Genomic DNA, 20,439 nt, shown 5'->3' on the forward strand with positions numbered 1-20,439 from the left:
ATCTAAGTAAAGCTTTCACGCACTTCAAAATATTGACAGGGATTATCTATAGTTCTAGTCTTATCATAGTGACCTTTGCAAAATTGCTGTTAAGACTCAAACGTGATTGCTAATAGTACTAGGTGAGTTAGAGCTTCTGTTTGTCTCTGGCAAATGGCCCCCATTAACCCTTTACACTCCTACCTGTATACAGGTTGAAAATGGCAGATTTAGTCATTGATAAGGGCCTAAATTGGAACGCAGTGGCTGTACAGTAACATGTTATACATGACGTCAGAGCTCAGGGTCTCCGCTTCACAGCTCTGTATGGGTTTTGACTGCCAGACGTTCTGAATTTGAGCACCATGCCCCCATCCCTCCCGATAATTTGGCAACTTTTTCAAATTCTGGGGGGGGGGGGGGGATGCTGTAAATTACAAGGACTTGATGTATTTTGAAAGATGAGGCGTTGTGGATTATAATAAATACTGCTTTGATGTCATACAAGCAAGTCCAAATGTGCACTTCACATTTCCATGTCATAAAACTCATGTAATATAGTGCCAACGTTTATGATCACTGTGATGTATACTGAACAAAAATAGAAACGCAACAAGTGGTCCCATGTTTCATGAGCTGAAATAAAAGATCCCAGAAATGTTCCATACGCACAAAAAGCTTATTTCTCTAAAATGTTGTGCACAAATTTGTTTTGATCCCTGTTAGTGAGCATTTCTTCTTTGCCAAGATAATCCATCCACCTGACAGGTGTGGCATATCAAGAAGCTGATTAAACAGCATGATCATTACACAGGTGCACCTTGTGCTGAGGACAATAAAAGGCCACTCTAAAATGTGCAGTTTTGTCACACAACACAATGTCACAGATGTCTCACGTTTTGAGGGAGCGTGCAATTGGCATGCTTAATGCAGGAATGTCCACCAGAACTGTTGCCAGAGAATGGAATGTTCATTTCTCTACCATAAACCGCCTCCAACGTCGTTTTAGAGAATTTGGCATTACGTCCAAAAACCGCAGACCTCGTGTAACCACGCCAGCCCAGGACCTCCACATCCGGCTTCTTCACCTGCGGGATCGTCTGAGACCAGCCACCTGGACAGCTGATGAAACTGAGGGGTATTTCTGTCTGTAATAAAGCCCTTTTGTGGGGAAAAACTCATTCTGATTGACTGGGCCTGGCTCCCCAGTGTGTGGGCATATTGCCTCCCAGGCCCACCCATTGCGCCCCTGCCCACCCACTGCGCCCCTGCCCAGTCATGTGAAACCCATAGATTAGGGCCTAATGAATTTATTTCAATTGACTGATTTCCTTATTTGAACTTTAACTCAGTAAAACCTTGAAATTGTTGCATGTTGTTTTATTTTTGTTCAGTATAGTTACAAGATGAAATGGCGTTATACCCTGGGTAGTCATGAACAGAATGAGCCTACAGTATGTTTGTTGTATTGTGAAGAAACTTTGCCGCTGACCACGCATCTGAATGCGCTCATGACATGTGCCCCAAAATTACGATCTGCGTCTCTGAATTGCCTTTTGAAAGCCTAACACTCTAGTATCGTATTTTATAATTTAGCTAGTCATGTTGGCAATAGAACAAGCTTGTAGACAAAATGGCGACCGGCAAGTTCGGCATGGTGGCAGCACTTTTCTTATTTTTTTTATATCACTGAAAATAATTGCATCTGCAATTTCTCAGTCATGCCAACACTTGATTGCATCCAGCACTTCGGATTTGGAAGGAATTCTTTTTACCAAACTTTCATAGCACCTTGGCACAAACCAAAACGATCATCGAAAGCCAGTCTGAAATCTCAAATTAATGGTGGCGATCTTATAATAACTCTATGCCTTCTCTTATCGGGTGATATCCATCAATGCCCTGGACCTCAGTTTATCACAAACACCATCAATGCCCATGCTCCTCTTGCGAACGTTGGATTAAGAGTAACAGCAAAGCTCTGGTATGTTTGGAATGCGCGCAGTGGATTCATCTGAAATGCAACGCCTAGCTTTGGGCATGGGGTCAATGAAAATTACCTTTGCTGTCTGTATGCTGTACCCGCGTAGTGTGTGAGTATTGAAGGTGGAGTGGGACCAGAGGACTTACCTAGGACGGAGAGTGCACAAGAGGAGGGGGGGTCCGCAGCGGCGCGGAGGCCACCAGAGGCGAGAGACTGGGGACATGGTGGTGAGGACGACGGAGCAGCACCTGGGGACGTGTGCTCCATGGCGGCAGAGAGGCCACCGTAGGCAGTGCAGTGGGAGGCGAGTTACAAGTGGATTGGGAATTCAGTGAGGCCTTAGGGAAGAAAGGTTTACATTTTGTGCACTTAAACGTCCAAAGCCTACTACCGAAGATTGAGATACGCCTGTTGTTTCGCAAATCAGAGGTGGGTGTCTTATGTTTTACAGAGACATGGTTGGATTCATCTGTTTGTGACTCAGAAATTGAGATAGGCAATTACTCTGTCAGGAAGAATCGGAACGGTGGGGGGATATGTGCGTTTGTAAGAGCTTAGTGGGTAAGAGCTTTGTGCCAGTAACCGAAAGGTCGCTGGTTCTAATCCCCGAGCCGACTAGGTGAAAAATCTGTCTGTGCCCTTAAGCAAGGCACTTAACCCTAATTGCTCCTGTAAGTTGCTCTGGATAAGAGCGTCTGCTAAATGACTAAAATGTAAATGTTATTTAAGATCAGACATTGCTTATAACGTCAGATAGGATTTAAGCGTTGATCTGGAGATTGTCTGGCTGGATATCTGCCTTCCCAAAACCAAGCCGATTTTGTTGGGGGTGTGTTACAGGCCGCCCAATCAGAATGCATTCTATGAAGGTCTCGAAATTGTGTTGTCATCGTTAACCTCTCTCTTGAACAAGGCATCTTTCCAGGGACATGAAACACACTAAAGTTATACCTCTGTATAAGAAGGGGATAAAGTCTGACCCTGGGAATTATAGTATCTATCCTCAGTATAACATCAAAGATCCTGGAGAGAGTTGTACATGAGCAGATGTATGAATATGTCAACAAACAAAGTATAATGTATGATTGTCAGTCGGGTTTTAGAAAAACATACTCCACAGATTCATGTCTACTTTACTTGACTGACTTCATCAGGAAAGAGATTGATGAGGGAAATCTCTGTGGAATGGTACTGCTTGACCTACAGAAGGCCTTTGATACAGTTACCCACTGTCTCCTAATCTCCAAACTGGAGGCACTGGGGTTAAGCAGTATCCCTCTAGGCTGGGTAAAGTCCTATTTATCAGGTAGGGAGCAAGTAGTAGAAGTTAATGGTTCACTGTCTCAGGCAAAACCAATAAGTTGTGGCGTTCCGCAGGGGAGCGTGCTTGGGCCTCTACTGTTTTTATTGTATATTAACAATATGAAAGATGCTTGTTCTTGCTGTCTTTTTCTTTATGCGGATGACTCTTCACTTCTGGTGTCTCACAAAAGTAAAACTATGTTGGAGAGCATACTTAGCACAGAGCTTACTAACATTAGCAAATGTCTTGGAGATAACAAGCTATCTCTGCACTTATTTTTGGATCCAGACCTAAATTGAGTAGGTCCTCTGAAATCAGAGTGGAGTTAGGGGGTGAGGTGCTGACTACTAAAACCTCTGTTAGCAACCTGCAATTCATCCTTGATGGAAGCTTGGGAGGTGTGAGCATGGCCACTAAAGTGCTAGGGAAGGTTAATGTCAGGACAAAGCTTTTGGCTAGAAAGTCAAAGCTGCTTGATAAGGACTAGCCACTGCCCTCATTCAATGCCATTTTGACTACGCCAGTTCTTCCTGGTTTGGGGGCTTATCTAAGCTTTATGAAGGGGAAGCTCCAGAATAAGCTGATCAGCGTAGTATTGAAGGTGAGTCCACGTACTCACATAGGCAGGAGCTTCTTTCAGGAACTCAACTGGCTGCCTGTTGAGGCTAGGGTGTCCCAGATATTAGACTGGGTTTGGTTTACAGGAGTATTTATGGTTCTGCGCCCAGATATCTAACTGATTACTTTCCCCGTGTTAAGGATGCACACAATCACAGCAGCAGAACAGGTGTTGCTAATGTGTGCTTATACAGGTTCAGGAGTAATGCTGGGAAAGGTACTTTCTTGTGTACTGGAGCCACAGAGTGGAATGAGTTGCATCTGCCCATAAAAATGACGTCCTCACTGGGCAACTTTAAAAATGAAGTTACAAAACTGTTTGATGTCTTCTGTGCCCATATGAATGACCCCTATGATGTAACTGCAATGATGAGATGTTCTTCTTCTTAGTTTTTTGTTTTATTATCTTGCTGTCATACTGTGTTCAACTGTGTTCCATCTTGCCTAGCCATCTTGTTTTTAAGAGGACCACAATGGAAATAAGTCCCAGACTTTATTGTATGTTATCCTCGATGATTTTACTCATGTGCATGTATGGCTTTTTCAAGTTTTTTTGTGTGCTTGTTTTTTTAAATGTTCGAATAAATAAAATAAACTAAAGCTTTCAAATTATGCCCACCTGACCAAGATTGATATTTCAAATGGACCGTTTTTGGATTGCGCAAACAACAGTAATTGTGTAAAGTGGGGATGCAGGGCTGTGTTCCAAACAAAATAACTACACGTTTTCTTGCTCTAGTTCCTCAACGGCACAGCTTGGAGAGCTAAAAAGAAAAGCACCTTTATGGTTGAAGACTCTTCTTTTAGTCATAAAAGTGCATTGAAATTACTTAAGAACTGTGCACACTTTGGAGAGGTGTAGCCACTTGGAAACACCAGTTGGACCTCTCACTCAAACCCTTGTCATTTTTTTTGTCTTGTGTTGCACCTACCCCACATTTTCCAGGAATATTCTTATGTTACTGAATGTATCCAGAGTATTTTCAGATTTCATTATCAACAAATGAGGTGAAAAGTAAATGTAAAATGCACATAAAATCAACAGTGTAATGTTTGGATTCAGTCTTGTCAGGTGAACTGTTGTCCTCACCTTTTTTAGTCTAAGAATTTTCCCATAATCTCCAAACTGTTCCTTTTTAATTGCTAACATGGTTATGCATATGCTTTCCATATTTCTTCTGTAAGAAACATTTCAATTTAGCCAAATCCATATAGGCCAATTCCCACGAGTGTGAGGGGTTAAAATAACTAAATAACTGTCTATAATAGTCCCTGCTGTTTTGTTAGTGCCTTTTAGTGAGTGCTCTCCTTGTGAGGTCTGTGTGCCTGGGCTTTGTAGGGGCTGCCAAGGCAGTAATTGAGATCCCTTCTCTGGCCCTCCCTTGTGGTGTCTGGCGTTGTGTGCTGATTGGCATCTCATATGGGGCTGGGCCCTGTGTGTGTGTACTGGTAGAGACTGGGGTCCAGGCCAGGGTCACCTAAACCCACTGCATCTGGCTCTCCACCAACAATGCAGACAAAAGCTACCTGCGCGCAAATATATAAATGTGCCCATTTGTCTGATTAGTATTCCTGACAGTGTGGGGGGAAAAAATAATGGATGCTCTGGATAAGAGCGTCTGCTAAATGACAAAAATGTAAAAGAGGAGGAAACACGAGAACAAACTGCTACTGAGATTTAAGACCAGAAGTCAGAGCAGCCTCCATCCTGTCCCGAAAGAGGGTCTAAGCTCATTTCTGTGAGTGCCGGTGTAAGCAGGAGGCACGCCATTCAAAGTGATTAGTTTGACTTCCTGACAGGTTTGGGATCCATCTGACAGATTGATTTGCCTGCAGACACAGGCAAATCAATGTATGCCCATCACCATCACCAAACTGGCAGGATAGGGCAAGAGAGCCCTCAAATCAGCTCACACAATTTATCCCCTCAATATTCCTATTTTCTAAGGTGCTATACAAAGTTTAAGTCTAAGCAAAGATCACAAAACAAAACGCACCTTTCCTTTTACCTTCTCACTTGACTTGCCTTGGTAAAAAACTAAACCCGTCTCTCTCCTCTCCCTCAGTGAGTGCCCAGCGGCCAGACTCTCTGTCCCTGGCGGTGGCTAAGCCGGACTTGTGGACATCGTACGGTGACGGGGAGGTGAAGCTGAGGATGGGGGAGTCAGGCTTTGCCTCTGAGCCCCCACTCACCATAGACCAGATGTTTAAGACTTCTGTGGAGAGGTTTGGCAGCTACACTGCCCTGGGCTGGAAGGAGGGAGAGCAGACCAAGACAATCAACTACCAGGAGTACTACCAGGCCTGCCGCACAGCTGCCAAAAGCTTCCTCAAGGTGAGACGAAACACATAGATCAACTACTGACACTTGACTGCTGTACATTGGATGTCAGAACAATGTGGCAATAGAAAACCCATAATGACAAATGTTTATAGTTATTGAGGGTTACATACAGATGAGAACTGTAGAATATTGTATTTGATTAAACACTTTCTTGGTGCTCATGTCTCCAGATCTCCAGTCATAAGAAAGGCTTATCGACATCAGTTCCTAAAGTGCGACATCGCAACAGAGAAACCTAAGTATGAGAAAAAGTTATGTTGGCAAGGCAACAATGTATCCTCAAACCAGATATGAAGAAAAACAAAAGCAAAAGAGAACCACTGTGGACTTAAATTTAGGAGCACATCATACAATTTAGGAGCACCAAATATATTTTTACATTGATTGAGATTGGGCCGATAAGATTTTGATCTACTTATGAAGCATGTGTTGTGCCCTAGAAACGAATATGTAATCCTGTTAAGACGTGTTTATTATGAAAGCTAGAATATTGATACCTGTCATTGAAATTACGAAGTCATATGTGGAATATTAGGTTTCTACTCTTTGTAAAAAGCACTATTTCCTATTGAGATGCATTACATAGAAAATGGTACACTCTCTTTAAGAGCGTGAGTGGTGACATGTAAGAGATCCAGTGTTTATCCACTGTGGGCTGCTGCTGCTAAATTGAGCTGCCACTCCAAAAATGTAAAAAAAAATATATTTGAGATGGTAAAATGTTTTCGGTGTGAACTTATATGACTAAAACCAGTATGTAGAAAAGATAATGGAGCTATATATATATTTTTAAATAGGATCATCTTTTGAGAATTAACAACCACCAGAATCAAAACTAGACAGTTAGGAAGAATCAGAAATGCCCAAAATGTCATGGCATTGGGGCCCCATTGATTTTGTTATGTTTGAGTCACTCAGATGGCATAAGAACACAGCATAAGCCATGGCAAAATGTGTAGAAATGCAGGAAATTTGCTTTAAAACTGCACATTTTCTCTCAGCCCCATTGCAAAATGTGAATTTCTTTAGTAGAGCAGTTGCAAATTGTTTGTTTTTTCATGGTACACAAGAGACACCTGTCGGATTAGCGCCTGTCTCAGTGGACTAATCCATTGCGGAGGCTGCGAGGCTACCTGGCCTGCGCGCAAATATATAAATGTGCCCATTTGGAGATGTCTGATTAGTATTCCTGATTGTCTTAACTCACCACCACTAATGAGCTGTGGAGCTTCTCAATGTAATTTTTTCTTAACCTCAAACGGCAGGTAAACAAAGTCTGTTTTTACATCCATTGAGAATGACTATATTCAAATGCTTCGTAGGCAACAGGTGTAGACGAACAGTGAAATGCTTACTTACGGGTCCTTTTCCAACAATGCAGAGTTGAAGATGAGATTTTAAAAAATCTAATGCAAACAGTGACACGAGGAATAAATACATGGTGAATAACGAATATATACAGTACCAGTCAAAAGTTTGGACACACATACTCATTCCAGGGTTTTTCTTTATTTTTACTATTTTCTACATTGTAGAATAATAGTGAAGACATAAACTATGAAATAACACATATGGAATCATGTAGTAACCAACACAGGTAGTCCACAAATTTTTAACAAGGCACACCTGTTAATTGAAATGCATTCCAGGTGACTACCTCATGAAGCTGGTTGAGAGAATGCCAAGAGTGTGCAAAGCTGTCATCAAGGCAAAGGGTGGCTACGTTGAAGAATCTAAAATCTCAAATATTTTGATTTGTTTAACACTTTTTTGGTTACTACATGATTCCATGTGTTATTTCATAGTTTTGATGTCTTCACTATTATTCTACAATGTAGAAAATAGTACAAATAAAGAAAAAAAACCTTGAATGAGTAGGTGTGTCCAAACTTTTGACTTGTACTGTGTGTATATATGTATATGTATATATGTAACATGGCTATATATAGGGAGTACCAGTACAGAGTCGATATGCAGGAATACGAGGGAATTGAGGTAGCTATGTACTGTACACATAGGTAGGGGTAAAGTGACTAGGCAACTGGATAGATAATAGACAGTAGCAGCAGCGTATGTTGAAAGTGTGTTTGGGTGTAAGTATGTGTGAGTATGTGGGTAGAGTCCAGTGTGTGTGCAAGAGCAAGTCCATTTAGGTAGTCCGGGTAGCCATTTGATTAGCTATTTTGTTTAGAAGTCTTATGGCTTCGGGGTAGAAGCTGTTCAGGGTCCTGTTGGTTCCAGACATGGTGCATTGGTACCGCTTGCCGTGTGGTCGCAGAGAGAACAGTCTGTGGCTTGGGTGGCTGGAATCTGACAATTTTTTGGGCCTTACTTTGACACTGCCTGGTATAGAGGTCCTGGATGGCAGGGAGCTCATCCCCAGTGACGTACTGGGCCGTATGCACTACCCTCTATAGCGCCTTGCGGTCGGATGCCAAGCAGTTGCCATACCAAGCGGTGATGCAGCCAGTCAAGATGCTCTCGATGGTGCAGATCTATAACCTTTTGAGGATCTGAAGGCCATGCCAAATCTTTTCAGCCTCATGAGGGGGAAGAGGCATTGTCATGCCCTCTTTACGACTGTGTTGGTGTGTTTGGACCATGATAGATCCTTAGTGATGTGGACACTGAGGAACTTGAAGCACTTGACCCGCACCACTACAGCCCTGTTGATGTGAATGGGGGCGTGCTTGGCCCTCCGTTTCCTGTTGTCCTCGATCGGCACCTTTTGATTTACTGACGTTGAGGGAGAGGTGTTGTCCTGGCACCACAATGCCAGGTCTCTGACCTCCCCCTGTAGGCTGTCTCGTTGTCGATGATCAGGCCTACCACCGTTGTGTCGTCGGCAAACTTAATGATGGTGTTGGAGTCGTGCGCAGCTACGCAGTCGTGGGTGAACAGGGAGTACAGGAGGGGACTAAGCACGCACCCCTGAGGGGCCCCTGTTTTGAGGGTCAGTGTGGCGGCTGTGTTGTTGCCTACCCTCACCACCTGGGGGTGGCCTGTCAGGAAGTCCAGGATCCAGTTGCAGAGGGAGGTGTTCAGTCCCAGGGACCTTAGCTTAGTGATGAGCTTCAAGGGCACTATGGTGTTAAATGCTGAGCTGTAGTCAATGAACAGCATTCTCACGTAGGTGTTCCTTTTGTCCAAGTGGGTAAGGGCAGTGTGGCGTGCAATAGTGATTGCGTAATCTGTGGAGCTGTTGGGGCGGTATGCGTGTCTGGGATGATGGTGTTGATGTGAGCCATGACCAGCCTTTCAAAGCATTTCATGGCTACAGATGTGAGTGCTACAGGGTGATAGTCATTTAGACAGGTTACCTTGGCATTTTGGGGCACAGGGACTATGGTGGTCTGCTTGAATCATGTAGGTATTACAGACTGGGTCAGGGAGAGGTTGAAAATGTCAGTGAAGACACTTGCCAGATGGTCAGCGCATGCTCTGAGTACGCATCCTGGTAATCCGTTTTGCCCTACAGCCTTGTGAATGTTAACCCGTTTAAAGGTCTTACTCACATCGGCTACGGAGAGCGTGGTCACAGTCGACCGGAATAGCTTGTGCACTCACGCATGGTTCAGTGTTGCTTGCCTCGAAGCGAGCATAGAAGGCATCCAGCTCTCTCCCTTTCGACAACCACCGAGACTCGGCGTGAAAGGGAAAAATGTAATGCTCTGATCCAGTGGAAACCTCATAAAATACCTGATTTACTTCTTATCTCTTGCCTGTCCGGAGCACACTGGCACGGGAAACTCGGAGGGGCCCAGAATAGTTGATACAATGTTGCAGATTTGCTATCGTGAGCTTTGGGCCGGACCCAGTTGATAGTTTGTTTCAATTTTGTTACAGAGAGATGAATGCGATTGAATGAACATGAGTAAACCTCCATGCGTATTCAAGGTTATTTAATTATATGTGATTTATAAGATATTTTTATCAGGATATTTTCTACCAGCGATGTATTTATTAGTTGGCTTTTGTGGGCTATTTTGACCTAGTTGGCAATAGAATAAAAATACGTTATTATAATTTAAATGAAACCGAAAATGTGTATATGAAAATCAAAACTGGCACGCAGATCGGTAGAAATGGTAAGGTGAATTGGCACTCCACATGAAAAAGATTGCCGACCCCTGAGGTGTGTTCACGAAGGAAGATTGCTAACGTTAGCTAACATATTCCATTTGTTTTGTTAGCCGCATCCGTTTGCTAGCGTTAGCTAACAGTCTGAGAAGGGTTTGTGTGGTGAACGTAAGTGTCCGTTTCGGGTCTAAACATGTAGACATGTAGACTTTCTACTACATTTAGGAATAGCTAAAACATTTTCTGTTGAATATTGTCACTAAAAAGCCACATTATTCCTTACAAAAAGTAGCTGTTTGATGTTTCACCGTAACATTTTGGAATGTTCATTCAAATCCTTCAACTGAAATTGTTACTCTGGCAACATGTTCGCAGCAAACAGAATGCCTTGTTGAACTCTAGCCTATTACCGGCAACTTCAGGAGCATAACTTCAGGAGCATAACGGCAGAATCTGTGAATTATTATCTTGATCTCTAGCTCCCTCTAGAGTCATTTGTGTGTCTTAATCGTTTCATCAAACAGTGTGCTTATAGCATCAGACATGCTCGGTGCATATAGTTGATTTTATTGAAACACATAGGGTGTGTCTATAGATGGAAAAATACATGTTTTAAAATTTAGACCAATAGATTGGTCGAAAGAACAGACGACTCGTTCGAACAATAGTTTTCTTTTGTCAGGGACAGTGCAGGAAATTGGCTTTAAAACAGCAAATTTGTCACTGCGGGCAAGAGGATTTTCAGCCAGAGAACGCACCATTGGTCACCCCGAATACAACGCCCCTTGAATAGAACGGCCCATGAGATGGTTATTGCGTGATGGAAGGGGGAAAAAAACGTTGTGCCAGTAATATGGGTACAACTTCTGAACGGTTTATGCTAGAAACAAGCCATTTTCTCTGTAGTAATGGTGCAACCACGACGATCACAAATCTGCATTCTCTATGGCACTTGTAAATAGAGATACAGCGAAGCCTAATCATTACAACAATTATCTGGGTAGATATTATTTTCTAGGTGCATTGGTGCTCCCAAATTAAAATGGCAGGTCGCACAGCAAAATATTTAGAAGCAGTTTAGAGCCTTGACTGGAGGATGTATGCCCTTTTTAGAAGGAGACTTTTGATAACTTCCCCTCTCACTGCCCATAGTCCACCATCCTAATCTCAGATCAGTGTGTGTTTAACCTCGTGGTGGCCGGGTCACTGTCGGCAGCATGCGTAGGGTGAGATTAAATGTCAGCCATGTCGGTAGAGGCAATGTGCTGCTGGGGGCGACCTCAAGATGCATGCCACGCTATTGTTTATTGTGAAACTCAATACTGTACACCAGCATGAGGGCCAGGGCTGGCTCAGGCCCAGGGGAAGCCACACATCTACAAACCTGAACCTGATGGCCTCAGTCCACTTGGAAGTAGAGGGAGAACACAAGTTTCCGTGTATCTGGTAAATGTGTATGCTACTCTGCATTGACACACACCCACACACGTAGGCAAACAGCCGTACTGTGTATTTCTGGCAGCTATAGCATGTTTGCTACCACAGGCCTCGATGTTCAGATATCACGTTGCAGTATTTTATTGCTACTGCTGTTATGAAAGACCCACTGTGTAGTCATTTTATGGCTGGCAATGGTGCTTCAAGCATTCATTTTTTAAATTCTTACTTGGCTTCGATTCACCTTCCCCTTTTCTGAACTCTTATCCATAGAAACGTTTATATAAAAAGGCATTGTTCCTCTTAGGTGGCGAATAGAGATCTACATGACCAAAAGTATGTGGACACCTGCTCGTCGAGTGGAGGCTGCTATATAACAGCCTCCACTCTTCTGGGAAGGCTTTCCACTTGGAAAGGTGGCATCCTATGACGGTGCCACGTTGAAAGTCACTGAGCTCTTCAGTAAGGCCATTCTACTGCCAATGTTTGTCTATGGAGATTGCATGGCCTTGTGCTCGATTTTATACACTTGTCAGCAACGGGTGTGGCTGAAATAGCCAAATCCACTCATTTTGAAGGGATGTCCACATACTTTTGTATATATAGTGTATGTGTGCTTCTATTCATATGATGTATGTGTGTGTTTGTCCACAGCTTGGCTTGGAGCGCTACCATGGGGTCGGCATTCTGGGCTTCAACTCTGCTGAGTGGTTCATTTCTGACATTGCTGCCATTCTGGCTGGGTGAGTCCCTCTACTCCTGTTTCTGGGGGGGGGGGGGGGGGGGGGGGGTCGGACACTTAAACTAGCCCTGACGTGTGATGTGCAGAGTGTTTCCTGGTCACTGATATACTGTAGGCCCGTCTATATTGTGTAAGCATCTTATGTACCCACAACCAAAGACATGAGATATGACATATGAGCCTGTCAGGGCAGCATAGTGTATGACCTTGAATTCAGCATGGAACCTTTTGCACACATTAAACAGTTTGATAGATCGCTGAGGTATGCCAAACACGATGACTACTCTGTTTGTGCTTTTCAGTTATATCAGCAAGTAGCTATAACCAGAACCCAAAACTCTGTAGATCATGGTCAGAAATCCAAACTCAATACAGTATGTCAAAACAAATAGAAGTTAATTTAGAGCTTTGAGTGTTTCCCACTGTCAGAACTGGTTATGTGAGAACATCTGTCATGTGTAATTGGCATAAAGATCAGATACAGACTGTTACAATAACTGACTGTTCTGGGTGGATCAGCACCTCACTTGTTGCATTTTTCTTTCATGATGATCATAACTTTATGAAATACATTCTTACCTAGCAGAGTTGCCAAACCTGTCTGTGGGAGAGGGATCTTTTTTAGTTTGATGGAACATAAAGGCAACATAACTCTCTGTACTGTTTTCTCTTGTTGCCAGTGGGTTTGCAGTGGGCATCTACACCACCAACTCCCCAGAGGCTTGCCAGTACGTAGCAGAGAACTGCAAGGCCAACATCATCGTGGTAGAGAATCACAAGCAGCTGCAGAAGATCCTACAGGTAAGCCTAGAGGATGGCAAGGATAGGAGATTTGCTTTGATTCATTCATTCAGGGATACCTTTCACGTTTATGTGTATTCCTGTGGAATCTGATGCCTAAAATGAGTGTTTTTCCTCCAGGTTCAAGACAAGCTGCCACACCTGAAAGCAATTATCCAGTACAAAGATGCACTTAAAGAGAAGAGACCAAACCTCTACACGGTATGAATGGAGTGTCAAACTATTTAGAACAATAGAACATAGATCAATGCCTTCTGTCTTTTTAGAAGTGTTCATAACACAGTACATTTTATGCAGGTTTGTTTCCCCCCACTGTATCCTGAATGTCTCTGCCTTTATTGTCTACACAGTGGGCGGAGTTTATGGAGCTGGGCCGTGGTGAGCCCGACACACAGCTGGATGACATCATCGCTATCCAGAAGCCCAACCAGTGCTGCACACTGATCTACACATCAGGTACCACAGGCCAGCCCAAAGGAGTGATGCTCAGCCACGACAATGTGAGTGACACTGACTACAAACATTAATTTTTAAAATGTTTTGTCTGATAAACACTCCAAACAGCCTACCCGACTGCTCGGAGGCGTCCGCATGGTCCTAAAGCACACTGTTGCCTCGTTTTGTATCACATTCCAATGATAAAACTGGGGGGGACAAAAATGCAATTTCAGAATGTGTGTGGGACATGTCCCCTGCTACCCATCAAAGGTTGCTTATCAAGATGTAGCCTCGTATCTATTCAAAATCCCCCTTTGGTCTGAGTTTACCTGCTAATGAACTGTGTTGTAATGACCATCTCTCTCTCTGCAGCTAACATGGACAGCGTTCGCAGTAGGCCGCTATGTCAGGTTGACAGAAGCCACCAAGTCTCAGGAGATAGTGGTCAGCTACCTGCCCCTCAGCCACATCGCTGCTCAGATGGTGGACATCTGGGTCACCATGAAGGTCGGAGGGGCAACATACTTCGCCCAGCCAGACGCACTAAAGGTGAGGTCTATTCTCGTTTATGAGAATCCCAAGAGGACATTTTTCTAGTTTTTCCATCTGACTGAGAAGACTGTTATGAAGTCCCTTACTCCCCCTTGTCCTCCTCGTCTTCGATAAACCTAGTGTGTAATCCAGTTAAGGGAGGAAGATTACGACAAGCCTTTTGGCACAAGTTAAATTGATACCCTGTCCTCACACAAGACAACTCTTTGTTTCCCCATTGATCAGATCATTAGTATTTCTGCTCTCTGTGAAAAGGCTTTTCTTCACAAAATAAGTGCCAGCATTATTAAATGCATCACGTTGCAATTGCAAACTCTTTTGAACAGTCTCAGGAGCTGAACTGTCTTTCTCAATATGCTAGTGTCTGTGATACTCCGCACACACACACAGTCACACATACTTTGTGCCTACAAACCCCTTTAGTGTGTGTATATGTTGTGACTGAGCTCCCTCCCTTCCTGTCTGTTCTCAGGGCTCTCTGGTTAACACGATGAGAGAGGTGCGTCCCACAGCCTTCATGGGCGTACCACGTGTCTGGGAGAAGATGCAGGAGAAGATGAAGTCCGTCGGGGCCAAGTCGTCCACCGTGCGCAGGAAGGTGGCAGTCTGGGCCAAAGGAGTGGGGCTGCAGACCAACCTCAGCAAGATGAACCAGTATGTATTATACATGGGCCTATTTAGTAGGGAGGGGTGGATCTGTGGTCTAATTAGACCATTACCTGTATCACCACCTCTGTGGTTCTGACTTCGGAGCGATTCCCCCAATGCGAATACTACTTTGTCACAAAGATGACAGAACAAAATCAATAGTTGTCTTGCCCACGCACAGGATAATAATGCTAGCACAGTATGGACAGTAGTGAACTACAGCCTGGGGTATGAAGAGAGACATGTTCTGATGTTGTATTAAACTCCTGCTTCCTCTTCTGCCTGCTCAGGAATGGAGCTATGGAGAGGACGCCCATGAACTACCGCTTGGCCAAGAAGCTGGTGTTCAAGAAGGTCCGTAAGGCCCTGGGTCTGGACCGTTGCACCAAGTGTTACACAGGCGCCGCCCCCATCACCAAGGACACCCTGGAGTTCTTCCTCAGCCTGGACATCCCAGTGTACGAGCTGTACGGAATGAGTGAGAGCACTGGACCTCACACCATTTCTCTGCCCGAAGCATTCCGCCTCACCAGGTAACAATACCCTCCACATACACTTAAACACACAAGGCCTGAAATGACATATTCCCATGCTCACTCAAGACACAAAACGAATTTATTACAACAGGCCCAAGCACATGCATACCTCGGCTTTTAGAAAGTGTATTTGTTGTAAATGCTTCATGTACTGTATGTCATTAAGAAGTTAAAGTGATTTGTGTCTTGTCTTCCCAGCGTTGGGAAGTTGATCCCTGGTTGTGAGACTAAGATTAACAATCCTGACGAGGAGGGCAACGGGGAGATCTGCTTCTGGGGGCGCCACGTCTTCATGGGCTACCTCAACCAGGCCGACAAGACAGAGGACGCCCTGGACGCTGAGGGCTGGCTGCACTCTGGAGACCTGGGCAAACACGACGACAATGGCTTCCTCTTCATCACTGGACGCATCAAAGGTACAGTCTTCTCTACACACTCTATAACCCCATCCCCAAAATACCTCCAACCCTATCCCAGTCATCAGAACCCAGCTTTAAACGGAACAGACTGAAGTTTTATAAAAGCATCAGTCGATAGAAGATAGCATTTTGTCTGGCTCCACATAAGTTTGCTTTATCCTAAATAAAGAATGTGTTTCAATATGTGTCCAGAGCTGATCATCACAGCGGGTGGAGAGAACATCCCTCCAGTGCCAATTGAGGATGCTGTGAAGGAGGCCGTGCCGCTGGTTAGCAATGCCATGCTCATTGGAGACAAGAGGAAGTTCCTCGCCATGCTGCTCACCATTAAGGTATGAACAGTTGGCTACAGTACTCAGTTTTATTTCAATTTTATTTTACCAGGTAAGTTGACTGGGAACACATTCTCATTTACAGCAACGACCTGGGGAAAAGTTACAGGGGGGAGGAGAGGGGATGAATGAGCCAATTGGAATTGTTCCTGTGTGTCGGTGTGAATCCAAATCCACAGGTCATATTTCAAGTTCTGACAAACATTTTCTTTAGAACAGGGATGTTACGTTGTTTCTTTGAAAGGATTGTGTATCATGGCTATCAGTTGCAGCCACTTTAAGAGTATCTGGTAGATGAGAAATACGATGTGTAATCAGATGCAGCCAGCCTGCATTAGAGATTGCACAGTGCTGTGTAAACTCCTCATCACTCCTCTTTATCATGTAATCATAGGATGGGGCAAGACTGTCATAGTGGGTTATTCACAATTCTTCTTTATTGTAAGGTATACAACTTCTGCTCAACCACTGCCACCTGGTGGACATTTCGCAAACTGCAAGTCTTTATGGTATCATTGTCAGTTAATGGCATTGATTGACAAAACAGAAATCATCCATGAGCAAAACAGCCTTCTAAGGAAATGTGTGTTTTTTTGTTTAGGGACTTCTTCCCGAATAAAACATCTGTCTCTTTACCCCTCAGTGCCAGGTGAACGGAGACACTGGTGCTCCTGAGGATGAGCTGACGCCCGAGGCCATAGAGCTGTGCCGGAAGCTGGGCAGCAACGCCACGCGAGTCTCAGAGATCGCCGGTGGGCGTGACCGGGTCATCCATGCCGCTATCCAGGAGGGTATCAACCGCGTGAACGAGAATGCCACCTCCAACGCCCAGCGCATCCAGAAGTGGACCATCCTAAACCAGGACTTCTCCATCACCGGGGGAGAGCTGGGTGAGCGGGGCGGGGAGCAGCCTGGGCAGGGGCCCTGGGGAGGACAGTGTGCATGTTTGTTTAGTGCCATGTTCTTCTCTTCTGGTCCTGAACGACTACAGTATGTTGTTTTTTCCAGGTCATTATATAAGCTAGACTCTAGCTTCCATAATGTTGCCTCATTTCATTTCCATTAATGAGATGTATATGGCACATTTCAATATAATTGTTTTTGTTTACATTTCTCTGTCTATTACAGACCATGTCCTCACTCAGTAGTTTCCCCAGCTATCCAGTGGCGGGTGTTGATGAGCATAACAGAAGGATTTATATAGCCGACTCAGTCTCTCTCTCTCTCTCTCTCTCTCTCAGGCCCCACTATGAAGCTGAAGAGGCCGGTGGTCATGAAGATGTACAAAGAGCAAGTAGAGAATTTCTACAAAGAGGTGGTGACCCCAAGCACCCCTGATAACTCCCTGCCCCCCAAATAGGCATGGGACAAATGCCCCTGCAGAGCAATTCAGAGAAACACTACAAAATACATGCAGACAGAACAGTCTCTCTCTCACACATACACCACCTCTTACAGACAACCACTCCCTGTTCAGTTCCTGTTTCTCTCCTGTGAAAATGTTTTGCTAGCTTCCTCCTTTCATTATTGGGTTTTTGTTTACATTTGTGGGTGTTGTAAAGACAAAATATAAGGAAAAACATCCATGAGAAGCCATTGTGAGCCTTTAGGATTTTTTAAAAAGATTAGTTGTTGATAAGCTGATTTCAACTATTTATTTGTATTATTGTGATGAAGAACAATAATATACGATAGATGAAGTGCAGTTGTATGTGATGAGGCATTGTTCATTTACTGTGATACTTGCGACTAAATGGCATAGAATCCAAAAAGTCCATAGGAAATGGTAGGGGAATCTTGGGGAAAAGTGTTACTCACAATTTTTATTTTTGCTAAAGTCAGAAATTACTTGGACCAAATACACACATTGTATGAGAAATAATTATTGAGCTGAAAACTGTAGATGCAAGTTTTTATTCACATCCAGTGTTTGCTGGCCTGGATTAAAAATAAAAGACGAAGTAAAATGACAGGGAAAGAAAACACATTGTTCTATTTATTATTGTTGTATTGTTTTGCTCTGTCTGCGTTGGTCTGGTTTCAGAGTTTTGATGAAAGTGCATCTATCATTGTGTTGTAGCTCCTAAATCGTGCAGTTCTGCAATAAAAACACAAGACAAGCCCTGGGACATCCAATGACAAATTAAGTTGTAGATTTTGTTAAAGCCTTGGCGCCATAAGCACACGGCACAATGTTGAACTTCTGCACCTACCTTATCCTCAAGAGAGCATCCAAATTAATTTCTTCATGCTATGGAACCATATCATTCAAGCCATATTAGTTTAGCCATATGTTTTGTATCCAATGCGTTCTATGTATTCTGATAGTCTGTGTCATACAGCCTACATAATTGCCTGGTCTTGTTGGAATGTTTTATAACAATTCTGTGTAAAATTGCTGTGACAACTGTTAAATACTGTAAATATGTTTTGCTTACATTTCCTCTTCTCTGGTCTTTATTAGGACCATTTTATTACATTGAATAGTTTGAGAACTTGTTAGTCTACAGATCATCAGTCTTGTCTTGAAGTGTGAAATTATCCACCACTTTCCTCACGCATACCTGCACAACGCAGACGCGTGTGATCAGAAAATATTTTGGTCCTTGCACCACTGAATTTGTCTTTCTGAAAACCGGTTCATTACATGTTCTCTGGAGTAAGCTTCAATCTAAACAGAAGAGAATACAGAGGAAACTGAATAGCATTTCAAAATAAGCATTCATCCTGAAACATTGTAGATCCAATCATACTTAAGACAGGTGTGGACTGGTGTTCGCTCTTATTACACTGCAAATACTCTCCCTAAACTCCATATATATATATATATATGCTGAGTGGAATTTCGAAAACCATGTATCTGTCTCTGTTACCTACTGTACATGTTATGAGAACTTGTGGACTTCTGTGTCTTATTACTGGTTAAGTGTATTTGGGCCACTTGTCAGATCTTTGAATCAGTACTTGCAAAACATACTCCCAGGTACATTAGAATAGGAAGAAATTAGTTTAATTTGTGATTAAGACTTTTGCTTCCAGCACCTTTGACCATTATCTTTGATGAAATACTTGAATTTGAAGAGACGTTTAAAAATAACTAAGTCCTAATACAATCCAAAGATCGCATTTGTAAACAGTTGCCACTAACATTCCATTGTCTCAGACGAAAGTAGGTCAAGCCCTTTGCAGTTTGTAGAGATGTTAGAGGGCTTCCATATTCAGCAGAGAGAAGCTCAACAACTGGAAACCCATGTTGATGTTTCAGGAAGACCTGTAAATAAACTATTAGCTTACCAAGAGTGGCCTTGTAGAGTGTTTGTTGAATCAAAAATATGGAGAAGGTGATGAATCAGTATTTTATTTTCCCAACTGATTTCTGCAGAATTCACTGGTGTCATAGCTTTCTGTTGATGCTTGTACTGGCATAAAGACACACTGAAGAGCTGTAGCTACTGCAATTAGTCAGTTATAGCTCCATACCAAGGAAGCCCCCTGCAACTGCAAAGTCAACTTCCTAACACCAGGAGGACATGAGCTGTTGACAAACCTGTAGCTTTTTTTACAAGCAAATCAATCGCTTAAAATGCATGTAAGACAGTTCATGACTGCCAACTAAAGACACAGAATACCGGTTTTACCTGCCCCTCAATGAGTTTTGAAAGCGCTTTTCTAGTATCGGGTGGGGAAGAAAAATGTGCATGTCACTGGGTGTCTTGAGTAGATGAGCAGCGCTATTTTTAAACTAGCAGCTGCTGAGAGGAGAAACCTGAATGTTCCTTGTATGTATGTGACCTGGCTGGGAAATAAGTTATTTATTCCTGTTGCAAAATCTTCAATTAGATGGTAGCTATTTAAGATTATTTTGAGAGAAACATACAGTACCAGGTAGCCACTCAAGTATTAAAAACATAACCTGAGACTATGGGGGAAAATGAACACGCTAATAACTGCAAAAGCTGATTGGAAAAACTACAAAGCATCATTGCACGTAGAAAACACAATAGAATCTATAAGCCTTGTCTGCATAACCGTTTGATCTCTGCAGTGCCCGATTCACCCCACAATCTGCTTAACGGGAAAGACCTCCATATGACCTACAGTGCCTTCGGAAAGTATTCAGACCCCTTGACTTTTCCCACATTTTGTAACGTTACAGCCTTATTCTAAAATGGATTAAATAAATAAATGTCAGCAATCTACACACAATACCCCATAATGACAAAGCG

The 20,439-nt window shown here is 43.3% G+C and overlaps 1 protein-coding gene across 2 annotated transcripts in view; it reads left to right on the plus strand.

The window, feature by feature from the left end:
* Positions 1 to 19,512, plus strand: part of acsbg2 (acyl-CoA synthetase bubblegum family member 2) — a 31,548-nt gene extending 12,036 nt beyond the window's left edge. For both annotated transcript variants that reach the window (XM_084164593.1, XM_084164592.1), the window contains exons 4-15: positions 5,951 to 6,219; positions 12,400 to 12,488; positions 13,168 to 13,288; positions 13,409 to 13,489; positions 13,639 to 13,788; positions 14,099 to 14,275; positions 14,751 to 14,932; positions 15,217 to 15,459; positions 15,661 to 15,878; positions 16,074 to 16,213; positions 16,857 to 17,103; positions 17,455 to 19,512. In XM_084164593.1, the coding sequence (XP_084020719.1) occupies positions 5,951 to 6,219; positions 12,400 to 12,488; positions 13,168 to 13,288; positions 13,409 to 13,489; positions 13,639 to 13,788; positions 14,099 to 14,275; positions 14,751 to 14,932; positions 15,217 to 15,459; positions 15,661 to 15,878; positions 16,074 to 16,213; positions 16,857 to 17,103; positions 17,455 to 17,573 (2,036 nt within the window). In that variant the 3' untranslated portion in view covers positions 17,574 to 19,512. The remainder of the gene's footprint in view (positions 1 to 5,950; positions 6,220 to 12,399; positions 12,489 to 13,167; positions 13,289 to 13,408; positions 13,490 to 13,638; positions 13,789 to 14,098; positions 14,276 to 14,750; positions 14,933 to 15,216; positions 15,460 to 15,660; positions 15,879 to 16,073; positions 16,214 to 16,856; positions 17,104 to 17,454) is intronic.
* The last annotated feature ends 927 nt before the right edge of the window (positions 19,513 to 20,439 follow it).

This window comes from Coregonus lavaretus, assembly GCF_964263955.1.
Source record: "Coregonus lavaretus genome assembly, chromosome: 6".
NCBI lineage: Eukaryota > Metazoa > Chordata > Actinopteri > Salmoniformes > Salmonidae > Coregonus > Coregonus lavaretus.